At 42.8% G+C, this 21,756-nt stretch overlaps 1 protein-coding gene across 1 annotated transcript; it reads right to left on the bottom strand.

The window, feature by feature from the left end:
• Positions 1-2,746: 2,746 nt before the first annotated feature.
• On the bottom strand, positions 2,747-12,658 carry Chrna9 (cholinergic receptor nicotinic alpha 9 subunit). The gene is made up of 5 exons (XM_008827239.1): positions 12,595-12,658; positions 12,172-12,317; positions 10,877-11,031; positions 7,810-8,342; positions 2,747-3,508 (listed from the first exon to the last, which is right to left on the bottom strand). Exons 1-5 carry the CDS (start codon positions 12,656-12,658, stop codon positions 2,952-2,954), a joined length of 1,455 nt encoding a protein of 484 aa, XP_008825461.1. The 3' UTR covers positions 2,747-2,951.
• Positions 12,659-21,756: the final 9,098 nt, after the last annotated feature.

Raw genomic sequence — 21,756 nt, forward strand, 5'->3', positions numbered from 1 at the left:
AGAGAGAGAGAGGAGGCTTTGCCCCAACTTTGAATTTTCAAGGGCTGGGGAGGATTAGCTCTATTCTCAAGCTGGGAACTTCCAGCACCTGGGTCCTGTTTCAAAGCTGTAACCTGGGAGGAAGGAAGAAGAGGCGCCCAGCTCCTTGATGGCCCTGAAGCCTATGATAGTATAAGTGGCCTCACTCCCATTGCTTCATGTATCCTAGAACTTGTGTTTCGCCCCAACTTTGAATTTTCAAGGGCTGGGGAGGATTAGCTCTATTCTCAAGCTGGGAACTTCCAGCACCTGGGTCCTGTTTCAAAGCTGTAACCTGGGAGGAAGGAAGAAGAGGCGCCCAGCTCCTTGATGGCCCTGAAGCCTATGATAGTATAAGTGGCCTCACTCCCATTGCTTCATGTATCCTAGAACTTGTGTTTCCAGTTTACCGAAGACAGTCTGTTTGCCAGGTTTGCCCAGGGCTGTGTTGGCAAGGCTGGTCTGAAGCGCTCAGTGGATGGAAAAGTAGACACAGAGGCAACAAAGGAGAAAGAACAAAGGTCCTGCCCCAATTGCTTTGGGGACCTCCCACTAGACCTTGCCTCTTAAAGGTTCCACCATCTCCCAACAGCACCATCCCAAGAGCCAAGACTCCAACATATGAACCTTGAGAGGGATACATTTAAACCACATTGAAAGCACAGCACACAGCAGTGATCATCAGTCACTGTATTAGTTTTCTGTTTACTGTAATAAGTTACCACAAACTTAGTGCCTCTCAAAATACTTATTATCTTAGAGTTGTGGAGGGCCAGAAGTTTGGAATAAGTCCCTGTGTGCTAAGATCAATGTTCGACAGTGTGGACCATTCATTCCTGTGGCCTCTCAAGGTGCTAGAAGAGGCTGCATATTGTTGACCTGTGGCTCCCGTTTTCAAGGCCAGCAGCATTGCCTCAGCTATTCTCAAGATGCCAGCTCTTTGACTCTCTCTTTTGTCTCTCTCTTTCACTTCAAAGGAGCCTCATGATTACAGCAATCTCATTTGGATAACCCAAGAAATCTCCTGGTCTGGGGGAGGTTTGATTAGCAATCTTTATTCCCCTTGGCCAGGTAATTTAACACACTGGCAGATTTGGAAGATTAGGGAATGGCTCTTTGAAGGCATATTTCATTGACAGTAGAGAAACAGTTGAGTTATGTAGAAAGTAAATTAAGGGGTTGGTGAGATAGCTCAGCCGGTAACGGCGCTTGCCACCAAGCCTGATGACCTGAATTCGATCCCTGGAACCCACATGGTAGAAAGAGAACTGATTCCCACAAGTTGTCCTCTGACCTTCATATGTGTTCTATGGCATATGCACAGACACATATAAATAAATGTAATTTTTAAAAAATAGAAAGTAAATTAAGGCAGGCAGTCTAGAATTAGGAATGAGAGGCTTAGAAGATAGACACAGGGGAATCTCTGTGAGGTGGAGTCTAGCCTGGTCTACATAGTTAAGTTCTAGGCCAACTGGGGCTACAGGGAGACCCTGTCTCAAAAACAACAACAACAACAACACACACACACACACACACACACACACATACACACACACAGAATGAGATGCTGGATGAGGTGCCACATTCCTACAATCTTAGCACTTGGGTGGTAGAGGCAGGAAGATTAGAAGTCCAAGGTTATTCTTGGCTAGTGAGTTACTCAAACCTAGTGAGTTTGAAGCCAACCTGGGCTACATGAGATTCTGTCCCTGAAAAATAAAAACAAAACAAAAAACAAATGAAAACCAAAAGAGTAAAATATCGTTTGGTCCCTCTTATTCTAAATTATAACCTTTCACGACCTCAAGCAGACCTGGTCCAACTTGGACCCATTGTACTGAGGGTAGAATCCCAGCTCCATTTACCACTTAGTTGGTCATTGAAGAGGTAGGTCACTAACCCCTACTTTTCTAAACCCCAGTTTCTTCCTCTGAGAGAAAAATAGCAATACTTGTCTGCCTACCTCACAGAACTGTGAAAATCAGAATTGATCAGGCTGTTGCACAGATGCTATGAAACTTGATGCAAATGTAAGTCATGACTTTTAGTATATGTGGGAAAACCAATGCTTGATGAAGAGTTGAATGAATGAATGAGTTCAACTTGTTGATTGCCTTATTTTAATCAAAGATTTAATGCAAGAACAATCTCATCTTAGTTCAATTAAAGACTTAATATAGAAATGACCTCATCTGTAGAGTTTACATACAACATGACAAACATATATGATATCACCATTATAAAGAAGCTCTTTTCCCCTTTATGGCTCTCTATGGGACAAAACCTTTATTATTTTTAACTTTTTTAAAGACAGGGTCTTTCTATATAGCCCTGCCTAACTTGGAATTTATTATGTAGGCCAGCTGGCTTTGAACTTATGACAGTCCTCCTGCCTCTTCCACCCAAGTGCTGGGATTACAGGCATATAACCACCATACGTGGCTAAGACAAAAATCTTATGTGCCCTTTGAGACTTGGTTTACAATGCACCATGTCTAAACAAAGCACCCTTGAGATTTCTATCATGCTAAGGTGTGTGTGATTCATTTCCTTTAGTAAACCATGTTTTATTAGGGACTAAGAGAAAATGAATTCATCTTGTTTTTCCTTTTCTTGCCTTGATTTTTAAGCAGGAATGTGCTGTGTTTTATCATCTGTAGTGATAAAAAGAATTATGTGTGAATCGTCTCACTCACTGTTATGGTAGGGTATGAAAAGGTCCTTTCTTACTTCCTTCATCTTTCTATCCCTGAAAGTTTGGATCTCCTGCTTAATTTAACCTGACACATAACCACACTATTGATTCAAGTTAAAAATAAAAAGCATACACAGCATAACCCCTAAATTATGTATGAATAGCAATTGGATTCAAACATTGGAGCATATCACAAGGGGATTTTATTGATTTTCTCCCAAATATTAAACACCTACTAACCCCCTCCTCTTTTCTTATAATCCGCTCGTGCTATGATCAAAAGGGTCATCACAAACACCATAATGAAGAAAATCCACATGAAGAACCTGTCTATGACTTTCGCCACCTTCTTCCACTCACTGCCCTTGGAGTTGGTAGCCTTGTGATCTTTGAGGCACTTGGCAATGTATTTGATATTTTTGGTCAGCACTTCGTACCGCGCACAGTAACTATCCTGAGGGGTCCCACCTTGGCATCCCAGGTGATTCTTTAAGAGTTTGTTCATTTCCTTCTTTCTGGAAAGGTCTTTTTTCCTGGCTGTTTTCAGGTTGGACCCTGGGAATTTGCTATAAACCTTCATGAGATGGTCTGGCTCCTGGCTGTGGCATGGGCTGAGGCAGCTCTCACCCACATCGTAGACAAACAAAATCCTGGACATGTATTTCAGGATGACTACCCTGGCCCAGTGTGGCACTGGCCGGGCCTCAGCCCCGCAGAAATGAATGTTCATCACCATAATGGTGAGAGCTGTAGAGGCTGTGATCAAGGCCATGGTGGCTATGTAGTATTTCCCTAGAACGAAAGTTCATTTTAGCACTCTCTTCAGAGTTCATGAAAAAGAAAGAAACACATTCCTAAGGAGCTGGTCTACCCTAGTGGTCCCTGCAGAGAATTTTGACTCAAACTTCCCATGTTTGAACTCTAGCAGTCTCACCCACTAGACTTGGAACATAAATAAAGTATAAAATCCTACTGAACTTCAGTTCCAAGCTCTATAAAATGAGTGTAACAGTATATTACTTACAGCAATATGGTGAGTTTAGCAGAGATGATACCTGTAAAGGTCTCTGCACCATCCTTGACTCTAAAAGGTTCCTGAATGTTTGCTGAGATCATGATGTGAAGAATGTGTCCATGCTCAGCAAACAATGATCTTTGACTGGTTCTTAGAACATCTTATTACGGGTGGCAATTACTATTGGAAAAGAAGGGTAACACTATGTCACTGCCTTTAAAACCTGACAAGGGCTGGAGAGCTGGCTCAGTGGTTAAGAGCAGTGGCTGCTTTTACAGAGGACTGGGTTCAGATCCCAGCACCCACATGATGGCTAACAATCATTCATAACTCCAGCTCCAGGGGATTCAATGCACTCATGTGACATCCACAGGCACTGTACTCAGGGTACACTTACATGCAAGCAAAACACACACACACACACACACACACACACACACAAAATAAAAATCAATAAAAAAACAAACATAAAATGCGACTACAAGTAAAATGTAAAGCAAATGCTCATGAAGAAAGGAAAAGAAGGAAAGGCACAAAAGGGCACAAACTTATGGGATATTGAACAAAAACTAAGAGGATAACACTAAAGGCAAGTTTTTGAAAAAGAGTAATGAAGGCTGGAGAGATGGCTCAGCAGTCAAGAGCACTAACTGCTCTTGCAGAGGACCCAGGTTTGATTCCAGAAGAGCCAATGCCGCCTTCTGACCTCCATGGGCATTGCATGACAGAGGTGTAGTTACATGCAGGCAATACACTCATACACATAAAAAATAAAAAAGAAATAGTAATGAAGCTGGGTGTGGTAGTGCACATTCTTAGTCCCATCTACTTAGGAGGCTAAGTAAGGCAGGAGGATGCTTGTGTTTAGGAGTTAGAGATTAGCTTGGGGCAACAGAGCCAGAGGGCTGCCCCCACCAAAACAGAAGAGTCCTAAAACTGAGAAATCTTTGATAAAGTCACTCATGGGGGGGGGAGGGAGAGAGAGAGAGAGAGAGAGAGAGAGAGAGAGAGAGAGATATTGACTTAAGAAGGAGCTTTGATCCTAAAATATATGAGAAAAGAAACAGTACTAAATTTTTCTTAGAGACAAATTTGAGGAGGTTCTACATAAAAATTAGCTACTGGAATTCCTTAGTGTTATTTATTTGAGACAGAGCTTCATATTAGCCCAGGTTGGCTTTGAACTCACCGTGTAGCTGTAAATGATCTTAAAATTTGGCTCTGACTGCCTCTACCCCCTGAATACTGGGACTGCAGGCACATACTACCATGTCAGTTTATGTGGTACTAGGGGTTGAACCCAAGGCTTTACGTATGCTGGGCAAGCACTCTACCAACAGAGCCACATCCCCAGCTCCACAGCGTCTTTTTATCTTTTCAGTACCTGGGGTTGGATTTAGGATTTTCTACATGTTAGACAAGTGCTCTACCAGTCACCTATATTCCCATTCCCCACAGTGTCTTAAAATGATAATGTATATCATGTAGAAGGAGAGTTTGGTTTGAAGGATTCAAAGCTCAACATCAGAATCATTGATATAATCCACTAGTCTAATAAAGAGAAAACGCACATGGTTATCTTAATAAATGAAGACAAAGCATTTGTCTAATTGCCTTGCCTGGGCCAGTAACATGCGGGCTGGTCTGTGAGTGAGTTCACGGAAGACGGAAGGCAGAAGTGGAGTCTATTAGATACACCGTGGCACAGCCACAGTGAGCAGACCAGTAGAGAGAAACTGCAGATACTCTAAGGGGCTGTTTTTACATGGTGGGGAGTTCTACCGGGGTAGTCAGACAATATTTTAATGTCATGGAGTTCTGGTTAGCAACAGCCTGATCTTGAGGTAATGTTAGTCTTGCCCTGAGTCAGAAATGACCCTAAACTGGTATCCAGATTGGCTTGTTATGGTTAATTCCATCTGATGAGTTAACAGTCCTGTTTGGAGGAAGTAGTGGCCTTGTTCTGAGTCTAGCCTGATCTGAAGCAAAGGCAATCTTGTTGTAAGCTAGAATGTCTCAGCACAGCTGTCTATCCCAGAACAAAGTCCTTAATAATGCTTATCATTCGTTTATTGTTAAAAATGCCAGGTTAACTGTAAAAGGGGGTCTATCTAGGAGAGTAAAGGGTATGGGCCAGAGACATGCATGAACTGCCACACATGATACAATGTAAACATGTTTCTATAAGATTTGGGAACACTAGGACTGAGGCTATCGTTCAGGGTAAAGCACTTGCCTCTTATGAATGAGGCCCTGGGTCCAATATCCAGTACTGAAAAAAAAATAGAAGCACAAAGCCAGGTATAGTGGCACACAGTCTAAATCCCAGTCCTTAGGAGGCTGAGGCAGGAGGATTGCAAGTCCAAGGCCAGCCTGGTTACACAGTGTGATGTCTCCAACAATGACAAATACTGAGAGCACATTTCATAGGTGCTAAAAATAAAATACTGTGACTGTTAACAAATATCCTCAAAAGCTGTGTATATATTTTCTAAAAAGACAAATTTCATGTTAAGTAAAGAGATCAATAATGTTCCCCCAATTCCTGTGAGCCACCTTACTCTGGCAGTTGTGCCAACCTGTGATTGAATGTCAGTGCCAAAGAAGAAAAGGGGGCCTGCCAACTACCTCAGACAGTGTCGTGATTGGACAGTATCCCTATCAGTCATCTCTCATTTGGTTTGGTTTGGTTTTTGTTTGAGACAGGGTATCATGTACTTGAGGCTAGCCTTGAATTCCTGATATTCCTGCCTCTACCTCCCAAGTGCTGGGATTTCAGGTGTGCACCACCATGCCAGCAAGTGTAACTCATTTCTGCCTCCAGAGAGGTAATACAAATGCTAACCCACCTCTTTATTAGTGGAAAAGAAAACCTAGGTTTATTTCTTTTAAAAAAATTTGTGTGGGGCTGGAGAGATGGCTCAGTGGTTAAGAACATTGACTGTTCTTGCAGAAGACCCGGGTTCGAATCCCAGCACCCACATGGCAGCTAACAACTGTAACTCCAGTTCCACGGGATCTGACAGACTCTTCTGTCCTCCACAGGCATTGCATGACAAGGGTGCACTTACCTACATGCAGGCATAACACTCATACACATAAAATAAAAATAATAAATAAAATTTTTTTTTAATTGTGTGTACTTTTGCTAGAAGAGACATGAGAAGGAGGACATTGCCAGGCATGGTGGCATACACCTGCAATTCCTGTATAATTCCTGTACTTGGGGGTGGGGGAGCAGAAGGTTCAGAAATTCAAGTTCATCCTTGGCTACACAGCAAGTTTGAGGCTAATGTGGGCTACATAAAACTGTCTCAAAGAAAAAAAAAAAAAATCAAGATTCATTTTTTGCTTTGCCAGAATCTATGCTGAAGGTAACTCAGGAAATAGCAGTTATGCTAATTTTGCAAATGATGACGATTAGGAGATTATGCCATTTAACTAAGGTTGATCAAGGAGAGAGCAGTGAAGTCAGCAGTCAAATGTAACTTCTTTGACTTCCAAATCAGAGCCTTAGCTTTTAAGTCAGTGCTTTTCAGACTTGAACAATAAATGCATCAGAATTACCTGGAAGGCCCATTTAAACAGACAGTCAGGTCTCACCTCTGGAATCTCTAGTTCAGTAGGTAGGTGTGTGGGTCTTAGAATTTGTGTGCCTATAAGTTCTCAGGTGATGCTGATTTTGTGAGTTTGGGGACCAGTACTTTGAGAATCACTTCTCTAAGCTATACTGCAGGCCAAGTGTGGCTCACGCCTGTAATCCCAGTCCCAGGGAGGCTTAGGCAGGAGGATTACCATGAGTTTGAGGTCAGTCTGGGCTACAGAGTGAGAGCCTGCCTCAAACATCCAAAGCAAATAAAAAAACAACAAAAAACTTGTTCTTTTGTAAACCTGGAGATCATAAGAACTAGTTCATTCCAGCAAATTCCATGCATATCAAAGATGTGCTCTGCAGACACCTAATGAATTATGTGACAATTTATACTGAGACTTACACTGGGCCAATTGTTTCTGTCTGAGGCACATACACCATCCCAGCTGCTACAAAGCTAGGTTCCAAGTGTACACTAGAACTCACCTATCAGAGGGACATTTTCTGAGGCTGGCATGATCTCTGCCACCATTAGTTGAAATACAGTCATGGCCAACAGAATGGTCACTCCCAGAGAGACCTTCTCCCCAGAGGCTGCTGGGAGATAGAAACTCAAAGGAGCGAGGAAAGATATGAGGACACAAGGGATGAGGAGGTTGACGATGTAGAAAGAGGACCTCCTCTTCAGGAGGAGAGTGAAGGTCACATCTGGGTAGGGCTCTGAGCAGCAGCCATAGGAGATGACGTTCTTCACAGCAGGCATGCCATGGACTTCCCATTCCACATCTTCAATGAAGTCAGAGAGATCACCACTATCCAGAGCGTTGAATATGTCCACTTGGTTGCCATTGTAGGTCCAGGAACCAAAGGTCAGGTTGCACTGCTGGTTATCGAAGGGGAAGTAGGTGACATCCACCACACAGGAGCTTTTGGTGATGGCTGGTGCATCCCAGGTGATGAGCCCATCATACCGTAGGACCACATTGGTATTCACAGGTTCTGATGACTCATCGTCAGCCCTGGAGGTCAGATGAAGACAGTGACAACCACTTGCTAAGGAACCTCACTAAGAACCTCACTAACTTTCCTACACCTAGATAGTTCATTGCCCTGGGTCTGTCACTTCAGCCTTCCAGTCAAAAAGTAAGCCTGTCAAGGCTAAAATCTGTTTACCTGATTTTGCTCACCTAGGCACAATAATATTCACTATAACTTTTATTGCTGTTGTAATACATATATGTGTTTATTTGGAAGGAAGGAAAAAAGTCTTTTCCACAGAAGGAAAAAAGTCTTTCACCCCTAAACATACAGCTGATCACTATTTCTTGGGATATTTTCTTTTACTTTGCCAACATCTATTCCTACTATTTCTAGGTGTGGAATTTTTATCTTCCTTTAGGGAATTATTCTTCCTCTACTGGCATTACAAAGCAGAGGCACTGCTGGTGTGAGCCCATGAGCACATAGCTTGCTTGTCTAATACATAGCTACTGATGCAGGTTTAACTTAATGGCTGTGTGGATTACAAAGAAACTCTTCAGGGGGCCAGAGAGATGGCTCAGCAGTTAAGAGTACTGGCTGCTGTTGCAGAGGACACGGGTTCAGTTCCCAGAACCCACATGGTAGCTAACAACCATCAGTAAGTCCAGTTCCAGGGGATCTGATGCCCTCTTCTGGCCTCTATGGGCATTGCATGCATGTGGTACACATTACATGCAGGCAGAACACTCATATAAGTAAAATAAAATTTTTGAAAAAGAAGCGTTTCAGCAATACTGCTCACTGCTTTGGCCAATTGAAGCAAGAGTGAGGGGAGAACCAGCATTTTATTTGTTCTCCAGGGAGAATTGTTAGAACTTACAGAAAGCTCTAAGAGATCGTCTCTGTCAACTGTATTGTCAGATATTATTCTATTGTACTCTGTGGATGAGAGCGGTACTGGACCATGAGATTCATTTTCTAGGAGAGAGGGTGAGGAGAGAGGGAGGAAGGGAAGGAGGCAAGGAAGAGGAGGAAGAGAGGGATGGGTGGATTCAAAAAATAAAGCCTTAGTTCTTGAATGTTCCCTTGCTTGGAAGGCACATGGAACATTCTGCTGGTCACTCAGTGTAAGGACTGGACAGCAGGTCGTGACCCTTGGATAGGCTCTGGGGCTGCCACATACCACTGTTGCTTCTTAAAGGGATATTCATAACCACTAGGAGGCTCCACCCAAGGATCCTCTCCCCCAGATGCCCCCTTTCTGTTCTGAAGAACTTCTTTCAACTCACAGAAGCTTGAGGTCCAGAATAAAGAGAGAAGCTCCCATGACAGCAGGTGGAGAAACTAGGCTCGAATTAGGGTAGGAGATCTGGCGTCTTCTTGAAGTGTAGCCCACGGGCCAACAGCACCACACTATGTGGAGCTTGTAGGAATGCAGAGCTGCCAGCCCACCCAAGATCTACTGAATCTGAAGTTGAATTTTGATACAATCTCTAGGTAACTCAAGAGTACTTTATAGTCTGAGAAATGTGAGCCGAATCTATGGATATATAAGGCCCCTTGCTCTGAGAATAAGAGCCAAAACAGTCCTAAGATCCACTCCCCTCCAACCCCAAGTCCCAAACCCACAGGCCAGTGTCCCACTCTGATTTAAATTTAGCACCATTTCTGTTACTGAGACATAATCTTGAATAGGACCACTGTTACAGGTTAAATTTTATCTCCAGAAAATGCATATGTTGAAGTCTTAGCTTTCCAGCATCTCAGAATGTGACCTTACTTAAGAACAGGGTTAAGTTGGACATGACGGTAAACTTGGGAACCCGAGGCAGGAAGATTATGAGTTCTAGACCAGCCTGAGCTAAACAGAAAGACCCTGTCTCAAAAAAAAATAGCCAATCAAACAACAAAAGACAAGAAGGGGGAGAATGAAGAGGGAGGGAGAGGAGGAAAAGGAAGAGGAGGAGGAAGAAGAGGAGGAAGAGGAGGAGGAGGAGGAGGGTTATTGTAGGTAAAACAGGTGATGATGCAGTTCACGTTGGAACAGGATGAGTACCTAAGCCTGTATCATGAATCCCTTAGTAAGAGTGGGAGCTTTGGGTATAGGAAGCACAGAGGGAGAACCCCATGTAAAGATGAAGGCAAAGATCAGTGAGACTTCTGCAATTCAAGGGACACAGAAGACAGCAGCAAATGCCAGAAGTTGGGGAAGAGGCCTGGAGAAGGTTCCTGTTGGCAGTCCACTTTCGCCTTATTCTTCCGACCTCCAGAGGCATGAGCTGACAAATGTCTGTTCTTTAAGTTACCTAGTCTGTGCTACATTGCTACACCAGCCTTAGAAAACTAATGTCGCTTCCAATTTTGCACCTGAAAGGGAGACTGTAAAATGAATTCAATAGTCTCCTTTCAACTCTTAAGTTTTTATGGCCTATTTTTCTATTACCTGAGATTTGGACTATGAACATGGATTAATACTCCAAGCATGTTTTAAATGTTCCTTTGTCATTATATTTACGTTCTACTAAGTCAGTAAGTTCAGCGCAGGAAATCATCAGGTCTGAGCTACACTTACTTGTTGTACAGGACGATGTCTGGCCTCCACACCAGGTCACTGGGAATCCTGATAGAATCCAGCCCATCGTACTGGTCTCGATCCCACATGAGGTATGCATCATGCCAGATTTGGCGAATCCACAGATAGGCCGTCAGAATTTGGTTTCTCTCGTCCTATACAATGAATCCAGATGTCACTTTATCCATTCTATACTTCCATCTTCAGGACACCCATTCTTCATAACAGGAATTTAAAGAACACTCATCTATTTTCAATTAACAAGTGAGAGCTTTTAAAATTCTATCTGGTTGATTGATTACCAAGGCCACATTTAATTCCTCCTTAATGTAGTATGTAGAATGTAAAGGAGACAAACTTAAGTCTTTAGATCTTTGCATGGATCAACTGCTCGATTTTCTCTGAAAAGGGATCAACTAATGATACCCTTGAGTGGTGAGTCACGAAATATCCACCATGTGCAAAAGAAAACATCCTTCAAATCTCATAACTTTGCATAATTAAATACATATATGCATATATTAATACATAAATGCACATATGTAAGTAAGCTACATCATCTTAAAATATCACCTCCTTTTTTAAAATACTTGATTAACTTCTTGGGGCTGGAGAGATGGCTCAGCAGTTAGGAGCACTGACTGCTCTTGCAGGGGACCCCGGTTCAATTCCCAGCACCCACACAGCAGCTACAAACCGTCCTTAACTCCAGTTCCAGGGGAATCGGAAGCCCTCTTCTGACCTCTGCAAATTTGATTAACTTCCATAACATAAAAACATCATTTTAACCATTTTATAAGTGTACAATTCAGTGCCTTTCAGTAATTCACCATGTTGCACAACCATCTCAACTATCTAATTCAAGGACATCTTCATCACCGTCAAGACACTCTATAACCATTAAACAACCACTGCTCCTTCCCCCTTTCTCCCCCACAGCCCCTGGCAACCACTGCTCTGCCTTCTGTCTGGATAGACTGACCTCTTTCAGACTTTTCATATGAGTAGAATCGTGCCACATGTATCACAACCTTTCTTTAGATTATCTAAGACTGTTACAGTTCATGGACACAACTGTAGGTGATAGTGACATTGTCAGACATTAGATAACATTTGGTGAAATAACTTGTTTTGTAGAATGCACCCTTTCCCTGACTTTCTCTCCCTGCCAGCTCGTACACAGGACTGGTTGCTTCACTCTCTCCCAAGGTCCCCTTAAGATGTTTTCTCTAGGAGCAAATGCTTGTTTTCACTGTGATCCCCTTCCCAAAATGTCATTGCTGAATGTTACTCACCATATCCTTGATCTGAGAAAGTGTAATCTGCAGTGTGACGTTTAGGACTTTATCTGTATCTTCTACTGGACGCAGAGCATTGGAATAATCTTCAAAAAGGTCACTAAACAATTTCTGAGCATATTTTCCATCTGCTGTTTCTACAGCTGCTCAAAGAGAAAGATCTGGATCAGCATTTCAAAACAAAGAACACTGCTGGGGTCAAAATTAGGGATGACTTGCCATCGGTTAGGGACAAGTTGGGGTGGGTAGATGAGTTCTTTTTCTGGCATGTTTTACCTACAAGATCAGCACGAGTCAAGAAGAGGCATGGACACTTCCAGTAGGCACACCAGCCCTTCTGTCTTTCCAGCCCCACCCCATCTCCTACCAAAGAAATGGCCCCAGAGGGGCCCACATAGGAATATGCCACTAGCTTCTCACCTCTGAGCATAGAAGCAGCAAAATAAACCCAGCAACAGGAGATGCAGGAATAGAACCAGTACATCTTTTCCCCAGCCTCTAGAATGTTCCAGCCGGGTAGCTCAGACTTCCACTTCCCTCTATGAAGGGGAAAGTTGTGGACACACAGTGCCCACACTGCCACAGTCTCACTTTGTCAGACAACAGATGGAGACCGCCTGCCCTCCCCTCTGGTAAGCTGAGACTGGCAGCTCCAGTAACTGTGATGCCAGGGGCCCGGGGAGGGAGGGTAGGCAGTGCTGCTCTCGGGGGAGCCATCCTAGTGGAGGACCTTAGGCACCCTCAGCAGAGACAATCCGTCCAGACCAAAGAGAAGGTAGGAGCAGGAGCTAAGGGCATGCCTGATGCCCAAAGACTTCGTATAAGCAGAATGGGAGCTTGCTACACTGGTCGCAAGGAGATTCGGTTCAAAGGCAGGGTTCAAGGGAAGCTGAACAGATATAGTCACAGAGCTGAATTCCAGAGACTGCCGGCTATGCTTCCAGCAGCCTTGGAAGGGGGAGGAGAAGCAGCTGCCTAGTCTCTAGAAAGGGCAGACAGTTTCTCCACTGCCTGTTTTTGATGACTTCTCCCACTGTCCCACTGGGCATGGATCACCATAGTAAATGTGTGGGAGTGTATGTGTGAGGGGGCCTGCTGGATGGAAGGCGGCAGTTCACTCCCTGAAGTAGCAACAGCATTGTGAATTAGACTTGGAGTCGGATACCTGGGTGTGACCACCTTCCCAAACCTGCACTGGCCCCCATAACTCTGGGTAAGTTACCTAGTCATTCTGAGCCTTCCTGAGCATCAGCCAGGGAAAATAATATTCCTTCTTCCCAGAGCTACCAGCATATATGTATGAAGGCACTCTTAAGTTGGAAAGCATCGTGTACATGCTGGTTTTGATTTTCCACCTCTGATTAGCTTTGCAGATTCACAAATTTTACATTTACTAAGTTCACCAGGATTTACCAGCTCATATAACACATAAAGGCTAACCAAATCCCAGGTGAGCAACTCCTAACCAATGATGACGTGACCAAAGCTGCTTCCCCTCTGCTTCTAAATGCTCATCATATAATTTTACAGCTACTTTTCACGTGTGAACTAATCTTGCCCCCAACACACACACACACACACACACACACACACACACACACACATGTCAATTTCTAGTAGCTGATTGATGTGGTCTGGGAACTCAGCTGTCCTTCCTCTTGCCTGGAGAAACTGCCTCGGAAACCAAATTAAGACAGTTTGGCTGCCTAGAATTGAGTGTAAGGAAATTAGATAGCTCTGTTTGATCAGATTACAGATGAGTCCACCCCAAACATCTTCAGGAATATAACCTCTTCATGGAACAGACATTTACTCCATCAGCTAAGTGTGTTTCTTAATTGCCCTTCCCCTTCTGAAGACATTATTTTCCTCACACGCCAACTGCAGTCATCCAAATACCCTAAGTTCTAGACGCCAGGCTCATGCCGCCTTCAAAAACTGAACTCTGCCATCTCCAAGGAGGAGGGTAATTTTGGAATTGAATTTAACATTTCATTTTCCTGTGGGAAGCTAAGGTTCAGAGATGCACACTGACTTGCTTCTGACAGCTGGTGGCCACCTGCCCCAGACTCCCAGGCTCACAATACGAAGGTGCCCGTCCTAGCTTTCAGCAACTTGACATTGGATGCAGCAAGGTAGGAACTTGCTTGCAGGCTAAGACTCTTCCTGCTTCTGATTTCTTTTATTCCCCACAATACTCAGAGTAGCCCCTGTTAAGAGGTTTCAGACAACACTTGGTACTAGCTGCCTCTAAGGAAATCATTCTGGCAGCCTTGGTTACTTTAACTCATTTTATTCAGTTGGTCACTTGGGATTTTTTTTTTAAATAATAAAAACTAACGATCATCTGTGAATGCTAACAGAAATTATATTAGTGCTTTTGGGGGGGTATTGGCTTCGATGCTAATGAATACAAGGTAAACTCCTTGTAAATCCTTTTTTGTTTGTTTGCTTTTGTTTTTGTTTTTTGATAGGGTCTCCCTAGTCCCAGCCCACCTGGAAGTCACTATGTGGACCACGTTGGCCTCAGTCTCACCGAGATCTGCCTGCCTGTGCCTCCTGAGGGCTGAGATTAAAGGCACACACCATCACACCTGGCGTTTAAATTCTTTTTAACATGGTTTCTTTGCCTCTTGACTAAGATCAAGTGTAAATTCTTTCTAAGAATCACTACCCAAGGGCTGGGGAGATGATTCTGAGGATAAAACATGGGCTTCAAGCATTGAAGCCTGAGTTCAGGTGCCCAGAGCCTGCATAAAGCCAAGCAAGGTAGTGCACATCTTTAATTCCAATGTTCCTAAGAGGCAGAGACAGAATTCCTGATAGTTCCTGGGCCAGCAGTGAACCACAAAGAAAATCTGTCCCAAAGAATGTGTAAGGAGAGGACCAACACCCAAGTTGTCCTCTGACCCCTATATGCCGCCATGGCACAAGTGCACCAGCACTCACACATGAACACATGCACGTGCATACATCCATGCACACACATTACAAATAAACACCAAATACACACAAATGACTACTGGATATTTGTTCAAGACCTGCTCATTTTCTGTTCAACCGTTATCTCTCTGTCAACCACCAAGCCATCCAAAAATAAGAGACTTGGAACTCTAGCCTCCAGGACAGTAAATGGCAGAAAAAAATGAGTTGAATTTATTGTGAAGGATTCAGTAAAGCCAAAAAGAAGGCAAACAGCCTTAGAGAGACTTTTTAAAATGTGGGTTCAAGAAATGAAAATGATTTTCATAAACTTCAGCTACCCAGAAATTTGGACCTTTCTGGGGGTAAAGACCTTCTTGCCCTGCTTCCTGATTACCCCACTAACTGAGGATTGACTTAGGACCAGTCATACCTGTTGCCACATGAATTCAGGTTAGCATAGCACACAACTCTCCAAATTTGGAAGCTTATCACACTCGTGCCATGCCTAGAAATTCTAAGTAGCATCTGACCATTATCAACCAATGGAGGCCAGAAAAAAAAAAAGGACCCAGATTTAAGAAACTTCTAGAGAGCACAATGATCCTTTCAACACTTGCACCTTTTTTTTTTTTATTGGTAAATGTTCATTATATATAGCGCTGGGGTTTTTTGTTTTTTTATTTTTAAATATTTTATTTGATGTGTATGAGTGTATTGCTCGCATGTAGGTAGGTACACCCATGTTGTACAATGCCCGAGGAGGTCAAAAGAGGGCATTGAATGGTTGTTAGCTACCATGCAGGTGTTGGGAATTGAACCCAGAACCTCTACAAGAGCAGCCAGTGCTCTTAACTGCTGAGTCATCCCTTCAGCCCCCCTAGTGCTGGTTTTATGAGGACATACACAGATACACAATATATTTTGACTAATGCCTCCATTAGTCCCCTTTGTTCCCCTAGATGGTTTGCTTCTATTTTTTCATCATGTATGCATACATACACTATTTTATGTATCTGTATAAAATCTAGGACCCCAAAATGAGAGAAATCATTTGACATTTGTCTCTCTGAAAATGGCTTAATTTGTTTAATGTGATAATCCCAGTTGCATGTATTTTCCTGTAAATGACATCATTTTGTCCTTCTTTGTGGCAGAATAAAATTTCACTGTGTATATAAACTACATTTTTTTTCTTTTTAAAATCAGCTTATGGAGTTTTATTTTGGTTGCCCCCCCCTCCCCTCAGCTCCTGCTCTCTTTCCCTTTGCACCTTTCACCCCTTATAGTCACCCTTCCACTTTGCTCTGTGGTTCTCCCCACCCTCTCCCCTAGACCCTCTAATAGCCCACTGCTGGATTTCATGTACTCTGTCATATATGTTAAGGCCTACTGAACCAAGTTTGTGTCTCCAAACACCCTTTGGTGTACGTCCATCCACTGGAGCCTGGTTAACCTATCTAGCATTACACCTTTAAGGAAAACCAATTCTTTCTCTCTCACTAGTTACCGGTTTCCAACAGTTCCTCAGCTAAGGTTGGTGCTTCTTAACCCACTTCCCCACTTCTTTGCTGAAGGATTAATATCCAGAATATACAGAGAACTAAAAAAAAAACAAAGGAACAAGGAAACAAATGATCCAGTGAAAAAATTGGCTATGGATCTGAACAGAGAGCCCTCAAAAGAAGAAATAAAAATGGTCCAGAAATACTTTTAAAAGTTTTCAACATTGTTAGTAATTAGGGACATGAAAATCAAAACCACATTAAGATTTCATCTTATCCCAGTCAAAATGGCTAAGATCAAGAGAACAAATGACACCAAATACTGGTGAAGATGTAGGGAAAGGGGAACCCACATCCATTGTTGGTGGAAATACAAACTGGTACAACCACTGTAGAAATCAGTGTGGAGAACTTTTAAAAAACTAAAAATAAATCTACCATACGATCCTGTTATACCACTCTTGGCATATACCCAAAGGAGTCAACATCCTACCACAGGGATTCTTGTTCAGTCCTGTTTGTTGCTGTCTTCACATAGCTAGGAATGTCCCTCAACTGACAAGTGGATAATGAAAATGTGGTACGTTTACGCAATGGAGTTCTACTCAGCAGTAAAGAAAAGAAATTCATGAAATTTGCAGATAAATGGATGGAATGAGAAACTGTTATATTAAGTGGAGTGTTCTAGTTTGTATCTCCATTGCCATGACAAAACACTCTGACCAATACCAACTTGGGGATGAAAGGGTTTATTCGGCTTACATCTCCCAGGTCACAGTTCATCACTGAGGGAGGCCAAGGTAGGAACTCAGGGCAGGAACCTGGAAACAGGAGCTGAAGCACAGGCCATGAAGGAACGCTGCTTACTGGCTTGCTCCCTTGGCCCCAGCTCAACCTGTTTTCTCATACAACATAGGCCCACCTGCCCAGGGGTGGCATCACCCACAGTGGGCTAGGCCCTCCCACATCATTCAATAATCAATAAGATGCCTCACAGACATGGTCACAGCCCAGTCCAATGGAGGGAATTCACCAATTGAGGCTCCTTCTATCCAAGCTGTCAAGTTGACAACTAAAGCTATCCAGCACATGAAGTAACACAGACTCAGGGAAAAAAAGTTACATATGTCTTCTCATTTCTGGATCTTAGCTACAGATTCTTAGATGTGGGAATATAACCTGATGTAATCACAGGTGCCAGGGAAATGGAAAGGAACCACAGTGGAAAAGGGGAAGAATAAACTTGAGCGACAGGGATAGTAGGAGACAGGTGCTATTAAAGAGGGGTATGGGGAAAATGGGAGTAATTTAGGGTTATACAGGGGGAGAGAGAGGAGAGAATTTAGGTGGCATAGAAAAACCAGAGGGAAACGTACATAAAATTTTACTGAAAATTACACATACAATTGTGTGTGTGTGTGTGTGTGTATGCATATGTATAGCTAAAGGCCATATAACAACAACAAAAACAGTGCCAGACAGGGAAACCTCCCTTACAGTTGTTGGTTGGTCAGGGTAGTCCAAGAGACTCCTAAAATAACACAGGCTATTTGCCACAGCCCTTGATTGCCTCCCAGAACTTGAAGGTCAGACTGTGTTGCTGAAGTCAGGACATACCTCAGATACAAGACTTGGAGCAATCAAACTGGAACTGATCTGGAATCCTCCTCCCTGAAGACTAGTCCCCATAGCATCAGAAAATACTATACAAACTGCCAAGGGAGAAAAACCAATCAAGGGTTCCATCCAGCTGTAAAGTCTATGAATCATAAGAATGACAAGCCCAGCAAGTAATCATTGCTGGTGGAGTAGTGGCATTTTTATCTTATGGGTAATCAATGACTATCTAATTGGGATTAAGACCCACTCAGTAGGAGGGAACTCATGTGCGGTACTGTAAAATAGTCAAATACACATGACTGGAGAGGTCATAGATCCTAAAGAAAAATCTACTTTTGTCATACCTCTAAACCAACCCAATTTTTTATTGTATTCTAAATATGTATCCTTATATTTACAGACAAGTGTACCTCTTACCGCTTATCACAGAAGCTTATTTTTATAACAGAGAGAGGCTATTACAAAAGTTCCACAACTGGTCAAATGCAGAAAATAAGTGTCTGTGAGGTGCCCAGCCCTAAGTCACACATCTACAACGTTAAGAGGTTAAGTGAAAATCATTTAACCTCTACACCTAAGGTTCAGGCAACACAATAGAACAGGGGTCAGAAGGAATATTAATGCATCTTAACTCTCACCTGTGAAATGTTCTCACACCACAGATATTGGTTGACCAGAAAAACACAACTGGCCAAAGTGCAGAGAATAAGACTACATAATGCTTGTCCCTGCATAGGACACCTATATCTAAACTCTATCATCCCATCAGATGACAGAACAAATTCCTTCATTTTTGTAATCAAGTAAAGGAGTTTATTAAGAAGAGCATTTAACATAGTATTTAATCACAGGCATGGGGGCAGGGGGCTTAGGAAAAAGACAGTACACATTCAACACAACCAAAACCTGTGTGAGGACTTCTTAGAGCTGTACTGAATTATCTTAATAATCATACTAAGATTTTTGGTGACCTCTAAAGTTACATTGTTTAAAAGATTTTTTTAAAGGAACCTCCTTTTTTTTTTTCAGTAATGAGCTCATGAGGTTCTTTCGAGGTGCACTGCACAGACTGATTAAAACCATGTCACAAGGGTTAAAGGAAATCTTTATGGAAGAGCCTCAAAAAGTTACAGATTTATACCCATGAAGGATTAAGATTAAAGTCAAAGGTCATATCCACTTAGGCTTTAAGCATGACTTACTACTATTTTAATATTCTCGTTTGAAATATCTCAGTAAAAAAGGATAATTGTCTCTAAGTAGGCACATTTATAGCAAATTGTGTTAGTCTGTCAATATTCTTGACTCTTTAGCCTGTGAAAGGCTTAACCAGGCTTGGGGGTGGGGGTTTGTGGCCCAAATTCTCTCTGGGTCTCCTGCATGATCAGACAAACCATATAATATATTTTATGTGAGTTTATTAACTTACAAAGGAATGAGTACCCAGTGCCCAGCCTCGCTCCTCAGAGACTCAGAGCCCGCATTATCAGACCCCGTGCCTCCGGGGCCACCGATCTCACCCCAGGTTCACAGGGAGTCAGTCCATTCTGTCTTTGCGTTGTTGTGCTGGCTGTGGGTTTCTTACACCATCACGCTCTACGGCAGCTCCTGGCTTCCATCCCAAGATGCCTCCAGGCTTCCTATCCTAGCTCCCGCTCAGTGTCAGGCCCCGCCCATTGGAGGAACCAGCCAATCGGAAAACAGGGTTCCTTTCCCGTCCCATGTCTCCTTAATTCTCCTTGTCTTTCTATGTGGCCTCAACCCCTGCCCTATCTTTACCCCACTTGACACCTTAAACTTTGAGCCATTAATCTTGAAGGTTGATAATGGTCAAAGATAATGTGTTTTTGAAACTTCACCACTGAACAGGACCACTCTCCAGGGACTGAAAGTCTTGACCTGTCTGAGCTAAGGTGGAGGGAATGAGATCATCTCAGCTTGGAGACTGAAGGATCATCATTAGATGAGGGTCAGTGCTGTAGAATCTGAATGAGTTCCCAAAAAAGATGCCAAGGCAACAGAAACAGGATGAGAGGATGCAATTCCACACTGTTGCCTGTAGCAGTCTGAAGAGTTCTTTTTCCTCCAATCATGTGAAGTCTGGATTCTTGATTTTGTAGGGGCAGGGGGGAGATTGGAGGGGATTCAGGACAAGGATGAGTCAGTATGAAGCAAAGTGGAAGTTTATTAAGAAATAAACCATTTGGGGGTTTTAGAGATGGCTCAGAGGTTAAGAACACTGGCTGTTCTTGCAGAAGACTGAGGTTCGAATCCCAGCACCCATATGGCAGCTAACAACTGTCCGTAACTCCAGTTCCAGGGGAATCAATGGCCTCGTCTGTGCTCCACAGGTGTTGCACAACACGAGTGTACTTACATACATACAGGCAATACATGAATACACATAAAAATAATAAATTTTTAAAAATTTTTAAAAAGAAATAAACCATTTTGAAAATCATTTATCACTCGAAATATTTTCAGACTTTATGAATAAACATAACTAATTTCTAAAAAGTAAAGGGTTTTAACATAGATTTAAGCATGAACATTAGTGGGAGAAAGGGGTGCTTAGGAAAAGCACAGGACACACTGAAGACCCAAGTGAGGTCTTCTCAAGAGAGTCCCCACCTTCATTCTTTTACATATATTATTTTAAACAAAAGTTGCAAAAGTCAAGCATCATGTTTTGTAAGGCTTTTTACCTCCATAGTTTCTTTCTTCTTTTAGAGACAAAATCTCATGTATAGCCCAGGCTGGCCTGGAACTCTGCATCCTCCTGTTTTCTGAGTCCTGAGATTACAGGCACAAATTCACATGACATGAATATTTTCTCCACTTCATTACACATGGAACCTATCTAACCCACAAAGAGCTCTTAAAGACTATCTACAACAGCTGAGCTTGCTCATTTTACAGATGAAGACATTGAGGCTAGAAAAGGCTTAAAGAGTTTAGCCACAGAGACAATGGTTTTCCAGAGGTGGAACCCAATGTCATGACTCTCAATAGAGTGCTCCCTCTCCAGCACCAGAGCAGCCAGCAAGGAGGCTTGGAGGAAAACCAAGCCAAAAGTACCTCGAGGGAGCTTATGAATGTTCCTCCATTGGGACAAGGGCAGGTGGGCCTCAGTCTACTCCAGAGAAGGGGAATAGATGAAGAATGCCCACCCTTCATTGAGCCAGAGATGCCCGTTTTTCTCAGGAGCCCAAGAGCCAATGCTTCACAACTCCCTGACTGTAGGGGATGCTCCAGGTTCAAGGTGAGCTCTTGTCTCAAAAAATAAGGTTAAAGGTGATAAAGGAAGATACCCAACAATGACCTCTGGCTTCCGCATGTATGCATAAACATGTGTATGCTCACCCATGTAAAATACAGGAACATATACACTTGCATATAACATACAGACAGACACAGACACAGACACACACACACACAGACACACACACACACACACACACACACTCCTTATTAGCTGTGGAACTTTTTTTGAGGCAGCATCTTATGTAGTTCAGGCTAGCTTTGAACTTGTTAT

The sequence above is a fragment of the Nannospalax galili genome, unplaced genomic scaffold, assembly GCF_000622305.1.
Source record: "Nannospalax galili isolate Female #2095 unplaced genomic scaffold, S.galili_v1.0 scaffold772, whole genome shotgun sequence".
NCBI lineage: Eukaryota > Metazoa > Chordata > Mammalia > Rodentia > Spalacidae > Nannospalax > Nannospalax galili.